The sequence below is a fragment of the Bos grunniens genome, chromosome 1, assembly GCF_055505025.1.
Source record: "Bos grunniens cultivar Pamir isolate PY7600 chromosome 1, Bosgru_T2T1.0, whole genome shotgun sequence".
In the NCBI taxonomy this organism is placed as follows: domain Eukaryota; kingdom Metazoa; phylum Chordata; class Mammalia; order Artiodactyla; family Bovidae; genus Bos; species Bos grunniens.
In genome coordinates, this window is record NC_141165.1 from 75,398,835 (window position 1) to 75,418,231 (window position 19,397).

A 19,397-nucleotide genomic window follows, 5' to 3' on the forward strand; every position below is an offset into this window, starting at 1 on the left:
CTGAACCATATCTTGATTGTAGCAGGGCCACACAACTGTACATTACTACAAAAATTCATCAAATTGCTACGTTTAAACTGGGTGACTTTTACTGTGTGTAGATTACACCTCAAGCTGGAAAAATCAAAACAAAAGCAAAAATCATTTTTGAAATTTTTTGGGGGAAACAAGTTATTTTCATTTTTGTGTATTTTCTTTACATTTTTGTCAGCATTCATAACACACTATGTAGCTCTAAGTATAGAATCGGGAAGATCCCCTGGAGGAGGGATGGCAACCCACTCCAGTATTCTTGCCTGGAGAATCCCCATGGACAGAGGAGCCTGGCGCCGGCTACAGTCCATGGGGTCGCAAAGAGTCGGACACGACTGAGTGACAGCACAGCACATATGTAATTTTGTATTTAGACACTTTATATCACAATTTCACATTTCTACCAAATTTTGATGATTGTAATTTAAGATACACAATTGTCCAAAGCTCATAACCATTCCCCTACTGTTAACAGGTAAATTACCAAATTTTAAAGCAAATGATTCCTCTTCAATATTTGGATGCCACCAAGTGGACAAACTGTGTAATATTACGGAGATTGAGTAGGCCATTTTATACATTAAGAAAATAATACTTTAATGTTAAAATTTTTATTTAAAATTAATTTAAAATTTTTTATTAATTATAAGATATAAATGATTATGATTTTGTTCATTTTAAAATAAATGATTTTATTAATTATAAGATTATTATATAAATGTACCAGACCATGATCCCCATCTATCTCTTGAAGTAACTTAACTCTCAAATCTGAATTTCCAGAAGTTAAAGAAAAGAACTTCCTGTTGAAATCATGTCCTTAACAAACGAAAACCACAGATGAGAAATGATAGACATGGGTCTATCATAAACCCCAAACCAAAAACCATTTAGGGACCCCACAAATGCAAACAGCCTTTCCTGTAGGCCAATTGACTTCTAACAAAACAATAAGTGCTCTCAGGAGGCACAACAACACCAGATGAAACTGTGGTGAAGATTATCTGGAAAGAAGAGAAAGACGGCAGGAAACTCATTCCCCTTTGGGCAAAGCCTCGCTAACTCTCTTTAGAGTCACCAGTATTTTCTCCTCACAGTCCCTGGCCTCTCCAGTTTAAGCTTTCACTATTGAAATGAAACAGTAAGTGGTTAGAGTCACAAAAAGAAAGATTATTTCAGGGAAGTGTTTGGTCCCTGCCAGGGTGGACAAAAGAAGGACTTTTTCAAAGAAGGCTTTGAGTGACACTGAGCCATTACCTGCCACCAGCTGGGGAGATGAACACGCTGCTCTGCCTGTGGCCCAGCATTCCTTCCAATTATTTTTTCTGACTCTCTTTAACCCTCTCCACCTTGCTGGCAACCTCCATAAATTGAAAAGGAACATTTTTTTAAAGAAAGAAAAAAAAGCATCTAGGAATGTCATAAGACCATGACGTGAGAAACTAGTGAGAGAGAAAACCAAGAGTCAGAACCATGGCTTTATTGTGGCAAATTATGCAGCCTGCCTTCTAATTGCTGAAATGTTTGTTTGCATGGCTTTTCTTATTCTTTTTTTCTTCTTTTTTAAATGCTTTGGCCATACCACAAGGCATGGGGGATCTTGGTTCCCCGACTCTCTCCGATGAGAACCTGCATTGCAAACGGAGTCTTAACCACTGGACCACCAAGGGAAGTCCTGCTTGTTCTTCTTAAATTTTAATTGTACTTATTAATAGAACATATACTCATTCAATAAAAATTCAAAAGGTACAGAAGAATAAAAAGAGACATCTCCTCTGACTGCTTCTGCTGGCTAGCTAGCCCCATTCTCAGAGGCAACCGTCAATCTTGTGAATCCTTACAGAAGTATCCTATACATAAACAGTTACAAACACACCTTCTCTCTGTATAGACATTCAATCTCCCCTTTTTTGTTACACAAATGTTGAACAACTGTACACATGATTCTTTTTTTTATTTTATTCTAATTGGAGGCTAATTACAATATTGTAGTAGTTTTTGCCATACATTGACATGAATCAGCCATGGGTGTACATGTGTTCCCCATCCTGAAACCCCCTCCCGCCTCCCTCCCCATCCCATCCCTCTGGGTCATCCCAGGGCACCAGCCCTGAGCACCCTGTCTCATGCATTAAACCTGGACTGGCAATCTATTTCACATATGATAATATACAGGTTTCAATGCTATTCTCTCAAATAATCCCACCCTCGCCTTCTCCCACAGAGTCCAAAAGTCTGTTCTTTACATCTGTGTCTCTTTTGCTGTCTTGCATACAGGGTCATCGTTATCATCTTTCTAAATTCCATGTATACGCATTAATATACTGTATTGGTGTTTTTCTTTCTGACTTATTTGGCTCTGTATAATAGACTCCAGTTTCATCCACCTCATTAGAACTGATTCAAATGCATTTGTTTTAATAGCTAAGTAATATTCCATTGTGTATATGTACCACAGCTTTCTTATCCATTCATCTGCCGATGGACGTCTAGGTTGCTTCCACGTCCTGGCTATTGTAAACAGTGCTGTGATGAACATTGGGGTACATGTGTCTCTTTTGATTCTGGTTTCCTCAGTGTGTATGCCCAGCAGTGGGATTGCTGGGTCATACGGCAGTTCTATTTCCAGTTTTTTAAGGAATCTCCACACTGTTCTCCATAGTGGCTGTACTAGTTTGCATTCCCAAGAACAGTCTAAGAGGGTTCCTTTTCCTCCACACCCTCTCCTGCATTTATTGTTTGTAGACTTTTTGATAGAGGCCATTCTGACTGGAGTGAGATGGTACCTCATTGTGGTTTTGATTTGCATTTCTCTGATAATGAGTAATGTTGAACATCTTTTCATGTGTTTGTTAGCCATCTGTATGTCTTCTTTGGAGAAATGTCTGTTTAGTTCTTTGACCCATTTTTTTGATTGGGTCACTTATTTTTCTGGAATTGAGCTGCAAGAGTTGCTTGTATATTTTTGAGATTAATTCTTTGTCAGTTGCCTCATTTGCTATTATTTTCTCCCATTCTGAAGGCTGTCTTTTCACCTTGCTTATAGGTTCCTTTGTTATGCAAAAGCTTTTAAGTTTAATTAGGTCCCATTTGTTTATTTTTGCTTTTATTTCCATTACTCTGGAAGGTGGGTCATAAAGGATCCTGCTATGATTTACATCAGAGAGTGTTTTGCCTATGTTTTCCTCTAGGAGTTTTACAGTTTCTGGTCTTACATTTAGATCTTTAATCCATTTTGAGTTTATTTTTGTGTATGGCGTTAGAGAGCATTCTAGTTTCAGTCTTTTACAAGTGGTTGACCAGTTTTCCCAGCACCACTTATTAAAGAGATTATCTTTTCTCCATAGTATATTCCTGCCTCCTTTGTCAAAGATAAGACATCCATAGGTGCATTGATTTATCTCTGGGCTTTCTATTTTGTTCCATTGATCTATGTTTCTGTCTTTGTGCAAGTACACATGATTCTTTTTTCATTTAACAATACAATATATACTGTGGCAATCATACCATGTCAATACATAGAGTTTCTCATTCATTTTATTTTTTATTTTTATATACATAAGTTTAAGTTTAGTCACTCAGTCGTGTCTGACTCTTTGCGACCCCATGGACTATAGCCTACCAGGCTCCTCTGTCCACAGGATTTTCCAGACAAGAGTACTGGAGTGGATTGCCATTTCCTTCTCGTTGGATTGCCATTTCCTTCTCCAGAGGATCTTCCCAACCCAAGGATCTAATCCAAGTTTCCCACATTGTAGGCAGAGGCTTTACCATCTGAGCCACCAGGGAAGTATATACATATCAACTCAGTTCAGTTCAGTTGCTCAGTCGAGTCCGACTCTTTGCGACCCCATGGACTGTAGCACATCAGGCCTCCCTGTCCATCATCAACTCCTGGAGTTTACTTAAACTCATGTTCATTGAGTCGGTGATGCCATCCAACCATCTCACCCTCTGTCGTCCCCTTCTCCTCCTGCCTTCAATCTTTCCCAGCATCAGGGTCTTTTCCAGTAAGTCAGTTCTTCACATCAGGTGGCCAAAGTATTGGAGTTTCAGCTTCAACATCAGTCCTTCCAATGAACATTCAGGACTGATTTCTTTTAGGATGGACTGGTTGGATCTCCTTGCAGTCCAAGGGACTCTCAAGAGTCTTCTCCAACACCACAGTTCAAAAACATCAATTCTTCGGCGCTCAGCTTTCTTTATAGTCCAACTCTCACATCCATACATGACCACTGGAAAAACCATAGCCTTGACTAGATGAATCTTTGTTGGCAAAGTAATGTCTCTGCTTTTTAACATCCTGTCTAGGTTGGTCATAATTTTTCTTGCAAGGAGTAAGTGTCTTAGTATTTCATGGCTGCAGTCACCATCTGCAGTGATTTGGAGCCCCCCAAAATAAAGTCTGCCACTGTTTCCACTGTTTCTCCATCGATTTGCCATGAAGTGATGGGACCAGATGCCATGATTTTAGTTTTCTGAATGTTGAGCTTTAAACCAACTTTTTCCACTCTCCTCTTTCACTTTCAAGAGGAGCCTCAACTAAGAGGCTCTTTAGTTCCTCTTCACTTTCTGCCATAAGGGTCGTGTCAATGGCAACCCACTCCAGTACTCTTGCCTGGAGAATCCCAGGGACAGGGGAGCCTTGTGGGCTGCTGTCTATGGGGTCACACAGAGTCGGACACGACTGAAGTGACTTAGCAGCAGCAGCAGCAGCATCTGCATATCTGAGGTTATTAATATTTCTCCCAGCAATCTTGATTCCAGCTTGTGCTTCATCCAGCCCAGCTTGTGCTTCATCCAGCCCAGTATTTCTCATTATGTACCCGCATGTAAGTTAAAGAAGCAGGGTGACAATATACAGCCTTGACATACTCCTTTCCCAATTTGGAACCAGTCTGTTTTTCCATGTACAGTTGTAACTGTTGCTTCCTGACATGCATATAGGTTTCTCAAGAGGCAGGTCAGGTGGTCTGGTATTCCCATCTCTTGAAGAATTTTCCAGTTTATTGTGATCCACACAGTCAAAGGCTTTGGCATAGTCAATAAAGCAGAAATAGATGTTTTTCTGGAACTCTCTTGCTTTTTTGATGATCCAGCGGATGTTGGCAATTTGATCTCTGGTTCCTCGGCCTTTTCTAAAACCAGCTTGAACATCTGGAAGTTCACAGTTCACATACTGTTGAAGCCTGGCTTGGAGAATTTTGAGCATTGCTTTGCTAGCGTGTGAGATGAGTGCAATTGTGCGGTAGTTTGAGCATTCTTTGGCATTGCCTTTCTTTGGGATTGGAATGAAAACTGACCTTTTCCAGTCCTGTGGCCACTGCTGAGTTTTCCAAATTTACTGGCATATTGAGTGCAGCACTTTCACAGCATCATCTGTCAGGATTTGAAATAGCTCAACTGGAATTCCATCACTGACACTAGCTTTGTTCATAGTCATGCTTCCTAAGGTCCACTTGACTTCACATTCTAGGATGTCTGGCTATAGGTGAGTGATCACACCATCATGATTATCTTGGTCATGAAGATCTTTTTTGTACAGTTCTTCTGTGTATTCTTGCCACCTCTTCTTAATATCTTCCGCTTCTGTTAGGTCCATACCATTTCTGTCCTTTGTTGAGCCCATCTTTGCATGAAATATTCCCTTGCTATCTCTAATTTTCTTGAAGATATCTCTAGTCTTTCCCACTCTATTTTCCTCTATTTCTTTGCACCCATCACTGAGGAAGGCCTTCGTATCTCTCCCTGATATTCTTTGGAACTCTGCATTCAAATGCTTATATCTTTCCTTTTCTCCTTTGCTTTTGGCTTCTCTTCTTTTTACAGCTGTTTGTATCATCTCCTCAGAGAGCCATTTTTTTTTTTTTTGGTATATAGGCTTAGTCGCCCTGCGGCACGGCATGTGGGATCTTCCTGGACCAGGATTGAACCCATGTCTCCTGCATTGGCAGGCAGATTCTTTACCACTTAACCACCAGGGAGGCCTTCTCTTTCATTTTAAATCTGTATCATATTCTGTTTAGACATGCCATAAAATATTTAAGGAGTACCATATTAAGATGGACATTTAACTTATTTCCAAACTTGTGCTAGTTTTAGTATTATCTTCTTACCTGAAATTCTCTGGGCAAATTTGATCGATTCTTCAATTGGGTCTGAGTTCACAATTTTATCTATAATACCCAGCTTAAGTGCTTCATTTGCTGAAATATGTCTTCCTAAAAGAAAACAAAATAAAACAGAACAATGTGAGATTAAAGCAAAAGCACCATTCTCTCTAGTAGGAAGTTCATTTGTCCTAGATAAACATCTATTACAAAATAAATAAGCACTACACTGATTGTTACAGGGAAAATTACTGCAGAGGTAATCGGAAAACTTGGATTCAATTTCCAACTCTACCTATACTATTTGTGTGAGCTATACTAGAACCATAATTTCTTCATTGGTAAATGACAATAATTATGCTTACCTGAGTAATTATGAATATTAAGTGAAAATAAAACATTTTCCTTTTATTCTTTAAACCTCCATAGAAGCACTTTATAAATTTTAAATCTCTATACAACATATAAGAGGATTGAGTCTTTATAATAATACAGTTAAAAAATAATAAAGGTAGTAAGAAAAGAGCAGTTGTAGTACTATCTGTTCTTATACTAACATATACCAAGTGTTGCCACTGATTATGAAGAGTCCTCAAACGTAAATATAGTTGGATTGACTGTGGGAAAGCATTATTAAGTTGATATTGTATAAGATATAATCAAAATATCACAGGAAAATAGGATGGACCTTTGCGTATTTTGGCTACCCAGCATCTCAACTCCTTCCTTAGTTTGTGAAATTGCTAATGTGTGAGCTTTGGAACCAAAAAGGAATGTAAAAAAGAAGTAGAGATGATCAGACAATTGTTTCTTCAGACCTGGCATCAGGATGTGGCCCATAATCCCAAACTGGACAAATGGAGGGCTTAATTGATGGTTTTCAGCTGAAGTAAACAACAGCTGGTGGAGATGGTGGTGCCAGGAGGACCTCCTGTCCAGAGGTGGCACTGGCAGCCTCTGGTTTAATAATAGATTGGAAGCTCTCAGGGCTTACAGGAATTTGATGAGGGTTATCATCACTCTCAAGTTCCTCAATGGGTATAAATATGTAATTTGATCTGCATACTCTGAAGTAGGATGTTAAGGAATATAAGCATTCCTCAACACAAGGGCAGAAGGAGAGACAGTGACACACAGCTCGCTTGCCAGCATCATCTGTGCTTCTGAAGTGTTTGTGCGAGCTAACTTGCTTCAGCTGTATCCAACTCTTTGCGACCCCATGGACTGTAGGTTGTAGGCCAGGCTCGTCTGTCCATGGGATTCTCCAGGCAAGAATACTGGAGTGGGTTGCCACGTTCTTCTCTAGAGGATCTTCCCAACCCAGGAATCGAACCTGCATCTCTTGTGTCTCCTGCATTGGCAGGTGGGTTCTTTACCACTAGCACCACCTTGGGCTTCTGAAGAGCAAGCACCAAATCAGTCTTGCAGGCACAACTCCTCCACAGTCTTTGCTGCTCTTTCAGAGTGTTGGTGGATGCCATCTCCAAAGCAAACCCTTCATTCCTGGTTCTTATTAGTGCTTCAGCGAGCTACCAATGGGTTTTCTTGATCAGATAGACAATTCAATGATTTTGGGCAGGGGTCACTCTGTAACAGCAATATTTGGGCAGTCTGCTGGAAATGCCTCTGAAGGCAGGCCTCCAGATCTCCTCCTGGGGTGAGGAGGACAGGGAGGAGTGGGTAAGTGGCTTCAAGGGTGAAGTCTCCCAGGTATAAAACCACTTAAGTGAGGGATGAGCAAATCAGACTCCCCACATTAAGGGGCCCAAAGAGACATAGAATGGAATATGAAAATGCAGCTACTAAAAGGATCTTTGGGGCAACTGAACAGCAGAGACAAGAGATACCCACAGGATGGACTGAAAATTCCTTCAGCTGTAATGATTTCTTCTGACCTGGATTTCACAAAAGTTGGGAGTACTGCTACTGTTTGTATGGAGTCAATGAGATTTCAGGTACTTTTATTCTGTTTCAAGGATCTGAAGAGACAGCTCTGTATATCCAACCCGAATGCTCATGCTGAGATTTGAACTTGTTCTTTCTTATGCTGCTCTGAGTGTAGACAATAACCACTGTTCAATCTAATGAGAGCCAAGCCTTGATCTACTACAAAGAGACTGGGGCAACTTGAAGTTGAGACTTCTCCAAGCCAGGTAATCTCATTTTTTTTTTCCAGTTTCCTTTGTGGCTTCTTTTCCAACGTTCAGAAAAAAATTTCCACACAGAACCCTTGCCAGATGCCATTTTAAAGTCCCCCTAAAATTATACAGACTACTTAAAAACACAGGATGATTCTAATATTAGCATTCTTCTCATTCATTGTGACCTTTTCTGTGCAAATCAAAATCCATCATATTCTTACTGCTTTTACCTCTTCTCTTCATCATGTTAAAAATAGTGATATTTCTATAAGCAGCAGTGTTTTGAAAAAAGTGAATCCTAGATCACTTTTTTGCTTTTTGTCAAAGAAGCCAGGTTCCTTCCTGATTTCCTTCAAGATATCCTTGCATTTCAGGCTTAATACTGAAAGCAGGAACACACAATTCCTCAGTATTCCTCCAAATGCTTTAATTTCTGTCAACATAAACCTTAGAATTCACAGACTCATTTCACACTGTTATGAATTCCCACCATATTTTATGCTTCTCTGCTTCCTTTCTATTTTGCCCTTTGCAGAATGAACCCTCTTGTGTGCTTTGAATTTCTGTAGTATGTTGGGTTGACTGTAAGCATTCTCTTGTGAATTCTGCATTAGGGACTTAGAACAGTTCACATTCTTAAAATTGCAGTTACCCTACATTGTAAATTAAAGCGATTTCTAATCTATTTTACTGAAGACAAGAAATTTAGTTTTCCTAACTCCCCTTTCAAGCTCTACAGAATTTATAACACCTCCTTATTTAAAGGCAAAAAAAAAGCCATTTTAGACTTTGGTCTAAATTATATATTAGTAACTATATAAATTATATGTTAGATTTCCAGGAGAAGTATCAATAACCTCAGATATGCAGATGACACCACCCTTATGGCAGAAAGTTAAGAGAAACTAAAAAGCCTCTTGATGAAAGTGAAAAAGGAGAGTGAAGCTCAACATTCAGAAAACTAAGATCATGGCATCTGGTCCCATTACTTCATGGGAAATAGATGGGGAAACAGTGGAAACAGTATCAGACTTTATTTTGGGGGGCTCCAAAATCACTGCAGATGGTGATTGCAGCCATGAAATTAAAAGATGCTTACTCCTTGGAAGGAAAGTTATGACCAATCTGGATAGCATATTCAAAAGCAGAGACATTACTTTGCCAACAAAGGTCCATCTAGTCAAGGCTATGGTTTTTCCAGTAGTCATGTATGGATGTGAGAGTTGAACTGTAAAGAAAACTGAGTGTGGAAGAATTGATGCTTTTGAACTGTGGTGTTGAGAAGACTCTTGAGAGTCCCTTGGACTGCAAGGAGATCCAACCAGTCCATTCTGAAAGAGATCAGCCCTGGGATTTCTTTGGAAGGAATGATGCTAAAGCTGAGACTCCAGTACTTTGGCCACCTCATGCGAAGAGTTGACTCATTGGAAAAGACTCTGATGCTGGGAGGGATTGGGGACAGGAGGAGAAGGGGACGACAGAGGATCAGATGGCTGGATGGCATCACCAGCTCGATGGACTTGAGTTTGAGTGAACTCCGGGAGTTGGTAATGGACAGGGAGGCCTGGCGTGCTGCGATTCATGGGGTTGCAAAGAGTCGGAGACAACTGAGCGACTGAACTGAACTGAACTGAATGATATATTAGTAATAATATAGACTCACATTATTTTCTAATTTGGACCATGTGTGCACAGTTCTGTATTGTGGTTTCTGTGTCAAAGCACAAGTGTTTTGATTAGCAGTTCTCAAAATTTTCAGTCTTAGGACCCCTTTGTACTCTTAAAAGTTATGGAATAATCTAAAGAGCTTTTGTTTATGTGGGTTATTTCTATCAATATTTACTATATTAGAAGTTATAACTGAGAATTTTTAAATGTGCCTTTATTAAATCACTTTAAAATAATCATGATAGACCTATTACATATAAACATAAATAATTTTATGCACATAATCCTACTTTAAGAATTTAGTGAGAAGAGTGTCATTGTTTTACATTTTTTTTAATTTCTTTAATTTCTGGTTTAATAGAAGATAGCTGGGTTTTCATTTCTGCTTCTTCATTCAATCTGTTTTGATACCACATGGCATAAAATAACCTCTTATTATTATGAAACCAGTTCTGACTTCAAGGACTGCCTCCCCTGCAGCCCCCTGTACCCAACACAATGGTCTTAGGTACACCTAGGAGTCTGTGGGTCACACTTTAACAACTCCTGATTTGGACCATATTTAAAGACCATGTATCATCTTAGTATATGAATCCATACATTTAGAATTTATTTGTGGCTGGTGTGATTTTAGCTACTTTGAGAGTAACCTTTTGTTGTATTTTGTTTTTATCCTTTGGAAGCTTGCAGGATTCTATTTACTGAAAGTTTAAAATCTTTATCAAAACACAAGGCATTGAATTTCATCAGATTTTCCAGGAAAATGGTGTGCCTGCTAAAATACAATCTCTGATTCTTTTATGTATCTGAAGAGTTTCTTCCCTTTTTCCCTTTGATTATTGCTTCTCCCATTTTTGCTTGTGCTCTGGAAGCATTTATTATTCGTAGCAGAGACCTCTATTAGAGACCTTCCATGTCTGCTGCCTTCATTTACATTTCATGTATCTTTTAAAAAAATTCTTCTGAATTCTATAAGTGGGTCTCTATCCTCCATGTTGCTGATTCAGTAGTCTGTTCTATTGCATCCTTTTTTTAATGCTTCAAAAATTATTTTGGCTAACATATTGATTTTAAACAGGTTTTTTATTTAATAAATAATATATTTTCTTTTCTAATTCAGAATATTGTGAGTTTGCTAACCTTTTTCTTTTCTTTAATCTGTTTCAACAGACTCACATTTATGTTTCATTTTTCTAATGTCATAGAATATTTTCATAGATTTTAGGTTGAATTTTAAAGGTTTTGTCTGTTAGTTTGTCTTAGTCATGAAATAATGTTTGCTCATATGTATTACTGGTGACTGGGAGCCCTGGGTACTAAAACTTGCCCTTAACATCTTGTTTGAATACAGAGAAAGCCCACCTGGACCTAATTAAATCTGAAAGGCTGGCAGGATAAAGATGTCACTTGCAGTTTCTTCCCCAGTACCCTGGGTGCGCTTCAGTGACCAAGGGAGACTGGACCTAGAAAACAGCAGCAGAAGGAAGGGCAAGGCACTTGTAGTTCTCCACATCTGAATGGACGGAAAACATCAGGGATGAACTGCAGTGTGCCCAAGCACGTCTTTTGTGGTTACTGCTAAAGATTCAGTTGTTTTCAGATGGCATTTTAGGGAAATCGTGGAGAAGCAGCAGTTGTTGTAATTGATCCACTTTTCCAGAATTACCTCTCTCATGGTTTTCAGAAGAACAGAATAGGTTAGCTATTTACTCATTAATTTAATCTAAATTTATTTACATATTAATTTCCTACAGGGCAGTGCCTACAAAGCTGGTGTTTTTCCCCATTAACATCAGTAGGGAATCTTCAACTTCCAGTAACAACTTTTTTTTTTTAGCATCCTTTCTCAGAAGAATGTTTTCCAGAAGCAAGACATCAGGAATCTAAAATAGGTCAGCAAACTGTGCTCCTTCCAGAGGCTAGGAGAGAGAATCCATTTCCGTGGCTTTTCTAGTCTCTGAAGGCTGCCCACATTTATTCTTCTCTTCCTCCATCTTCAAAGCCAATTTGTACCATCTTCTTTCCTCTCTGACCTCTCTCCCTCCACTTCTGAGGACCCTTGAGATAAGCTGGGCCCACCTAGAAAATCCAGAATAATCTCACATCTTAAGACTCTTAATTTAATCACATTCGCAAGGTCCCTTTTGAACATAAGGTAATATATTCACAAGTTCTAGGGATTAGGATGTGAACATCTTGGAGAGGGGCATTGTTATGCCTACCATAGTTACCATTTATAAAATATCTCCTAGGTGACAGGTACTCTACCAGAAGCATGTCATGTAATTTCATTATTACTTAGAACAACTATGTGGTTGTTTTACTGATGAAAAAATGAAGACCAAGACGAGTTCAGACAATCTTGCTTCTAAATTCCAGGCCAGTCTATCCAACTGTCTACTTGACAACTCCACTTGGATGTCAAACTTCACACGTCCAAACTAAGTTCTTGCAATTCTTCCCTACAACCTGTTCTACAACAGAAATCCCCGTTTTGGTAATGGCACCATCCTTCCAGCCACTCAGGCCATTTAAATCATTCTTCTCTCCCCTTTCTCTCACCTCTACATTTGATATGTCACAAAATCCTGGTTGGCTCAAAATATATCCAGAATTTGACCGTGTCTCACCATTTACATTGTTACCACTCAGGTCTACATTTCCATCATGGCTCCCTTGGATTATTAAAGCAGCCTTCTAACCAGTCTTCCTATTTTTGCCCTAACCTCCCATCAGTATATTTTCAATAGCCAGAGTGATCTTGTAAAACACATAAGTGACAGCATGTTACCCTTCTGCTCAAAATACTCCAACGCTTTTCTACCTCATTCGGCAGAAAAGTCAAAGTTCTCTCTATAATCTTCAAGGCCCAATAAGATGTGACTTCACCCTCAACTACTCTTTCCCTTACTCACCTCACTCTAGCTTCATTGACCTTCTTGCTATTCTTTGAAATTCCCGAGTAAGGCTTACCTCAGGGCTTGGTATTTGCTATTTTCTCCAAGTGAAATATCTTCCACTAGATATTGGCAAAACAAGCTTCTTCCATCCCTCGGGTCTTCACTCACATTCATTTTGTAGGAAAGCCTTTCCTAGCTATCCTACCTATACAATTTTACCCACCCCCAGCCTATCATTTCACATTTCCCTTTTCTGCTTTATGTTTTCTCCTCAGCACTTGTCTCCATCTAATCGACCAGATATACTACTTACATAGTAGATAGCCATGGCATTTAGTAAGAGTACACAGCATGGTAGCTGGTCACCAAAGTGACCTGCCATGGTTTGACCTCTGGGTATTTAAGCTCCCCTCACAGGCTGAATAGGAAAGACTCATATAATCAATAGGATAATTCAGAAAAGATGGCATGGAACTCCAACACTAGGTCATAGAAGACACTGCAGTCTTTGCCTTGCCCCCTCTTGGACCAGTTACTCTAGAGGAAGCCAGGTTCCATGTTGTGAGGAGATACAGGAAACTCTAGGGAGAGGCCCACGTGGAAAGAAAATGAAGCCTTCTTCCACAGTCAACAGGAACCAGCCATCCATGTGACTGAGCCATCCCAGAAGTAGATCCTCCAGCCCCATTCAACTTTTCAGATGACTGTGGCCCCACTCAGTGTCTCGGCTACAATCTCAAGAGAACCCTGGAGCTAGAACTCAACTAAGCTGTTCCAAAATTACTGACCCACAGAAACAAGGGGAGAAAAAACACTGCCAATCAAACCATGACTCCAGTGAATGTAAGAGGCATCTTGAGTTCAAAGATGTGGATACCACTGTGCATTTTTGAACAGATGAAATACAATAATGATAAGTATTCTTATTGTTGTTGTTTTCTATACATAATCTCTATAAGGGCAGGAGTTTTGGTAGGTCTGATTTGCTGCTATAGGTCCACTGCCTGCAACAGGGCCCAACACATGAGAAAAAAATTAAACAGCTATTGCATGAGTAAATAAAACTGAACTTGTACAAAGCATACATGTTCATATGCAGCACAGCTGGGATTCAAGCTCAGGTCTTTAATTCTAAAGCTTGTGCTTTTTTTATTGCCCATTCCGTGGGATACAGTCTGTTATCAAGATGTTCATCTTATTTTTACTCAATCCTCCTCTTTTACTAGAAAGTCAGATGTAGGAATAATAATATATAGCTAACATGTATTACCATGTCTAGGACTGTTCTAAGAACACTGTATTCATTAATGCATCTGATCTTCATCATATCACCATATGGTAAGCACTGCTGTTATATACATTTATGAGGAAACTAAGGCACAGAGAGGTAAAGTAATTGACTCAAGGTCTCACATTATTTTTGTTTGGAGTAAACAGTGATGCATGCACTATCTTCCAACCTTACTTCAACTGGAAATATCTTTTATGTCTTTTAATATTTGGTAAATGCAGGGTCTCTAAGGGCTTCTTTAGTGGCTCAGCTGGTAAATCCTGAACCCCCCTCCCACCTCCCTCCCCATACCATCCCTCTGGGTCATCCCAGTGCACCAGCCCCAAGCTTCCTGTATCCTGCATCGAACCTGGACTGGCGATTCGTTTCTTATATGATATTATACATGTTTCAATGCCATTCTCCCAAATCATCTCCCCCTCCCTCTCCCACAGAGTCCAAAAGACTGTTCTATACATCTGTGTCTCTTTTGCTATCTCGCATACAAGGTTATCATTACCATCTTTCTAAATTCCATATATATGCATTAGTATACTGTATTGGTGTTTTTCTTTCTGGCTTACTTCACCCTGTATAATAGGCTCCAGTTTCATCCACTTCATTAGAACTGATCCAAATGTATTCTTTTTAATGGCTGAGTAATACTCCATTGTGTATATGTACCACAGGTTTCTTATTCATTCATCTGCTGATGAACATCTAGGTTGGTTCCATGTCCTGGCTATTATAAACAATGCTGCAATGAACATTGGGGTACACGTGTCTCTTTCAATTCTGGTTTCCTCAGTGTGTATGCCCAGCAGTGGGATTGCTAGATCGTATGGCAGTTCTATTTCCAATTTTTTAAGGAATCTCCACACTGTTCTCCATAGTGGCTGTACTAGTTTGCATTCCCACCAACAGTGTAAGAGGGTTCCCTTTTCTCCACATCCTCTCCAGCATTTATTGCTTGTAGACTTTTGGATTGCAGCCATTCTGACTGGCGTGAAATGGTACCTCATTGTGATTTTGATTTGCATTTCTCTAATAATGGTAACTTTTGAGAAGCTCTCAGGAAAGATATTCTTTCCATTTTACAGATGAGAAAACTGACATCTAAGAAGTTAAAGTATCTTCTTAACATTACATGGGTAGAAGACTGTCAAGCCAGAATGTTTCTAAATCCTTGTCTATTTCCTCACATTGATCCAGGCTGCCATTGGCAGAGTTAGTACTCACCTGAGATAATCAAGTCAAGTGCAGCAGGCACTCCAACAAGTCTGGGGAGAAGCTGGGTTCCTCTTGCACCAGGAAGGATTCCTAGTGTGACTTCTGGGAAGCCAACTTGAGCCTATCAAAGATTGAAGGCATAAAGGTCATTAGAATGAGATGACACATTCAGAGTCAAGGCAAGCATTCCCTTGGGTTTCTCACACCCTCAAAAACATTGTTGCACAGAATTCAGTGAAAGTTTCTACAGAGGAAATCAGTGTATACCCTCTCCTTTAATTAACAGCATAAACAGAACTGTGCCATCACTAAGTCTTCATGTTGAAACACATCCCTAGCTCCTTATACATTTTTTTCTCTGACTCTATTATGACCTGTCTCAGCCAACCCAAATAATAATCTCTATGGAGCCCTGAAAGAGCCAAGCAGCCAAGAAATTACAAATACAATCCAAAAATTGGGAGAGAATATTTTCTAATCATAAGTCTGGAATATATAAAGAACTTTTAAAACTCAATAATAAAAACATAAATGATCCAATTAAAATGGGCAAAGCATCTGAAGAGACATTTCTCCAAAAAGATACAAATGGCTAATAAGCACTTGAAAAGATGTGCGATATCATTAGCCATCAGGGAAATACAAATCAAAACTACAAGACACCACTTCATAACCACTAGGATGGCTGGAATAAAAAAAAAAGACAGACAATAACAAGTTTTAGAGAGGATGTGGAGAATACAAAACTCTCATACATTGCTGGTGGGAATGTAAAATGCCACAGTCACTTTGGAAAACAATTTGGCAGTTTCTCAAAGATTAACCATAGAGTTTCCATATGACCCAGCTGATCCCATCCCTTCAAGGCTGATAGGGGAAAAGTAGAAACAGTGGTGGATTTTATTCTCTTGGGCTCCAAAATAACTGCAGATGATGACTTCAGCCATGAAATTAAAAGACACTTGCTCCTTGGAAGAAAAGCTATGACAAACCTAGATTGTGTATTAAAAAGCAGAGACATCACTTTGCCTACAAAGATTCATCTAGTCAAAGATGTGTTTTTTTCAGTAGTCATGTACAGATGTGAGAGTTGGACCATAAAGAAGGATGAGCTCTGAAGAACTAATGCTTTCAAATTGTGGTGCTGGAGAAGACTCTTGAGAATCTCTTGGACAGCAAGGAGATCAAACCAGTCAATCCTAAAGGAAATCAACCCTAAATATTCATTAGAAGGACTGATGCTGAAGTTGAGGCTTCAGTACTTTGGCCAACTGATATGAAGAGCCAATTTATTGGAAAAGACCCTGATACAGGGAAAGATTGAGGGCAGGGGGAGAAGTGGGTGACAGAGGATGAGAAGCCTGGATGACACCACCGATTCAATGGACATGAGTTTGAGCAAACTCTGGGAGATAGTGAAAGACAGAGAAGCCTGGTGTGCTGCAATCCACGGGGTCACAAAGAGTCAGATATGACTTAGCAACTGAACAACAACAACCCAGCTATTCCACTCCTATATACATAACCCAAAGAAATGAAAACATGCCCACAAAAAAACACTTGTGCGAAAATTTTCATAGCATCATTGTTTATAAATCCAAGAAAGGAGAAACCATCCAAATGCCCATCAAGTAATAAATGGATAAAGAAAATATGGTATATCCATAAAAAGAAATATTCAGTCATGGGAAGGAATGAAATACTAATGACATGCTACAATGAAAAAAATAATGCTGAGTGGAAAAAAACAGACACAATATATTTTATGGTTCCATTTTCATGAAATGTCTAGAATAGGCAAATCCATATAGACAGAAAATAGATTAGTGGTTGCTGGGACTGGGGGAGAGGGAAACGGTGGGTTACTCCTAAACAGTGTGAAGTTTCTTTGGGGAGCAATGAAATATTCTAAAGTCAATTGTGGTATACACTGCATAACTCTGTGAATATACTAATATACTATTGTACTGTACATTTTAAATGAGTGAATTATATGGTATATGAATTATATGTAAGTGAAGCTATTGTATGGTATATGAATTATATGGTATATGAATTATATGTAAGTGAAGTATAGAAAGGAAGGTAGGAAGGAAGGAAGGAAAGAAGAAAGGTAGGAAGAAAGAAAGTCAGGCAGCAACTCAATTCAGATGAGAGGGTGAGCTTGAGACCTTAATCACATGACTTGCCTAGTCTTAAAAGTGGCCAAAGCTCTGTTAGTCATTTCCCAGGTATAAGGATGGGAGGAGGAGGGTACTGAAATACAGACCGCCATTTATCCAAGCTGTGATGCCAACAGCTCCAATATACCTGGAATGTTTGAGTCTCTCTCACATGAGGCTTTCCTAGCTGTTAATCACCATTTTCCCCACCACTAGTCATCCCCATTCCCTGACTTATTATTGCATGTAACTTAGATCTGCATTCAGTGTTCAGAAGGTCATGATATAAGGAACACAGAAAAAGGAACACAAGATATGTGTCTTTATTTATGCATGTGTGCACACTAAGTTACTTCAGTCGTAGCTGACTCTTTTTGACCCCATGGACTATAGCCTGCCAGGCTCCTCTGTCCATGAGATTCTCTAGGCAAGAATACTAGAGTGGGTTGCCATCCCCTCCTCCAAGGGATCTTCCTGACCCAGGGATTGAACCAGAGTCTCCTGAGGCTCCTGCATTGCAGGCAGATTCTTTTACCTCTGAGCCACCAGGGAAGCTCATCTTTATTTATAAGTTGAATTAAAAAAATTAAAACAAAGGGAAAAGGTTAAATAAATTATGAATCTATTAGTATAAGAGGGGAAATCATATAACCATTTAAAATGATATTTTTAAGAAATATTTTCAATAAGATTAACAGTAAATTTCTCATCAGAAACTATGGAGGCCAGAAGGTAGTGGGATGACATGTCCAAAGTACTGAAAGAAAAATACTATCAACCAATAATTCTACTTCCAACAAAATTAGTCTTTAAAAATGAAGCCAAATTAATACATTTTTCAGATAAATAAAAACTGAAATTGTTGCTAGCAGATCTGCCATACAAGAAATCCTTCAGCATAAAATGAAAAGACACTAGATGGTAACTTAAATCCATGTGAAAGAATAAAGAATACTGTTAAAGGGTAATTATATGGGTAAATCTAAAAGACAGTACTAATGTAATTAATTTTTTGCTTGTAATTCCTCTTTTTTCTCATCTGATCTAAAAGACCATTACATTAAGCAATAATAATATATTTATGTTTATGGGCATGCAATGTATAATGATATAATTTGTGACAATAACAATATAAAGCAAGTGTGTAACAGAACTGTAAGGGAGCAAATTTTTTGCATACTATTGAACCTAAGTTGGTATGAATCTGAACTAGTTTATTGCAAATTAAGATGTTAATTATAATCCCTAGGGCAACCACCACTAAGAAAATAACTAAAATATATACAGTAAAAGAAACGATAAGAGAATTTATCCATTTATCCATTACCAGAACTTATCCATTTAACACAAAGAAAAGTATTAATGGAGAAATTGAAGAATTAAAAGAAATATAAGATGTAGAAAACAAATAGAAAGGTGGCCAAAGTCCTTCCTCATCCATAATTATGTTAAATGTAAATAAATAGTAGACAATGGTAGAATGGATAAAAAATACATAATAATAATTTAAATATGGTATTACTAGAAAATAGAATACAAGTACAGTAAAATTCCATAGATTTTTTTTTAAAGAAAGGTTGCAAAGAAAAATAAATGTAAGAAAAAATGTTACACAGGAAAAGAATCAGAATGAAAAAAGATAAAATGTTAATAGCAGTTATTTCTGAACTGTGAGTTTATGGTGACTTTAATATAAAGATGACTTTATTATATTTTATAGTCTATTACAGTGATGAATATTACCTTTATTATCAGAAAATATATCACTTATAAAAATATTACTATTGTAAGGCAGGCATCACAAAGTTCAATCTATATGTCTAATAACCTAAATTAAATCTATTTTCAGAAATAAATGTATTTACTAGTTGTGTGCTGTTTTC

The 19,397-nt window shown here is 38.5% G+C and overlaps 1 protein-coding gene across 2 annotated transcripts in view; it reads right to left on the bottom strand.

The window, feature by feature from the left end:
• EHHADH (enoyl-CoA hydratase and 3-hydroxyacyl CoA dehydrogenase) overlaps nucleotides 1–19,397 on the bottom strand; it is a 54,451-nt gene that overhangs the window by 18,408 nt on the left and 16,646 nt on the right. For both annotated transcript variants that reach the window (XM_086397499.1, XM_086397495.1), the window contains 2 exons: nucleotides 15,362–15,473; nucleotides 6,150–6,254 (listed from right to left, as the gene is read on the bottom strand). In XM_086397499.1, the coding sequence (XP_086253625.1) occupies nucleotides 6,150–6,254; nucleotides 15,362–15,473 (217 nt within the window). The remainder of the gene's footprint in view (nucleotides 1–6,149; nucleotides 6,255–15,361; nucleotides 15,474–19,397) is intronic.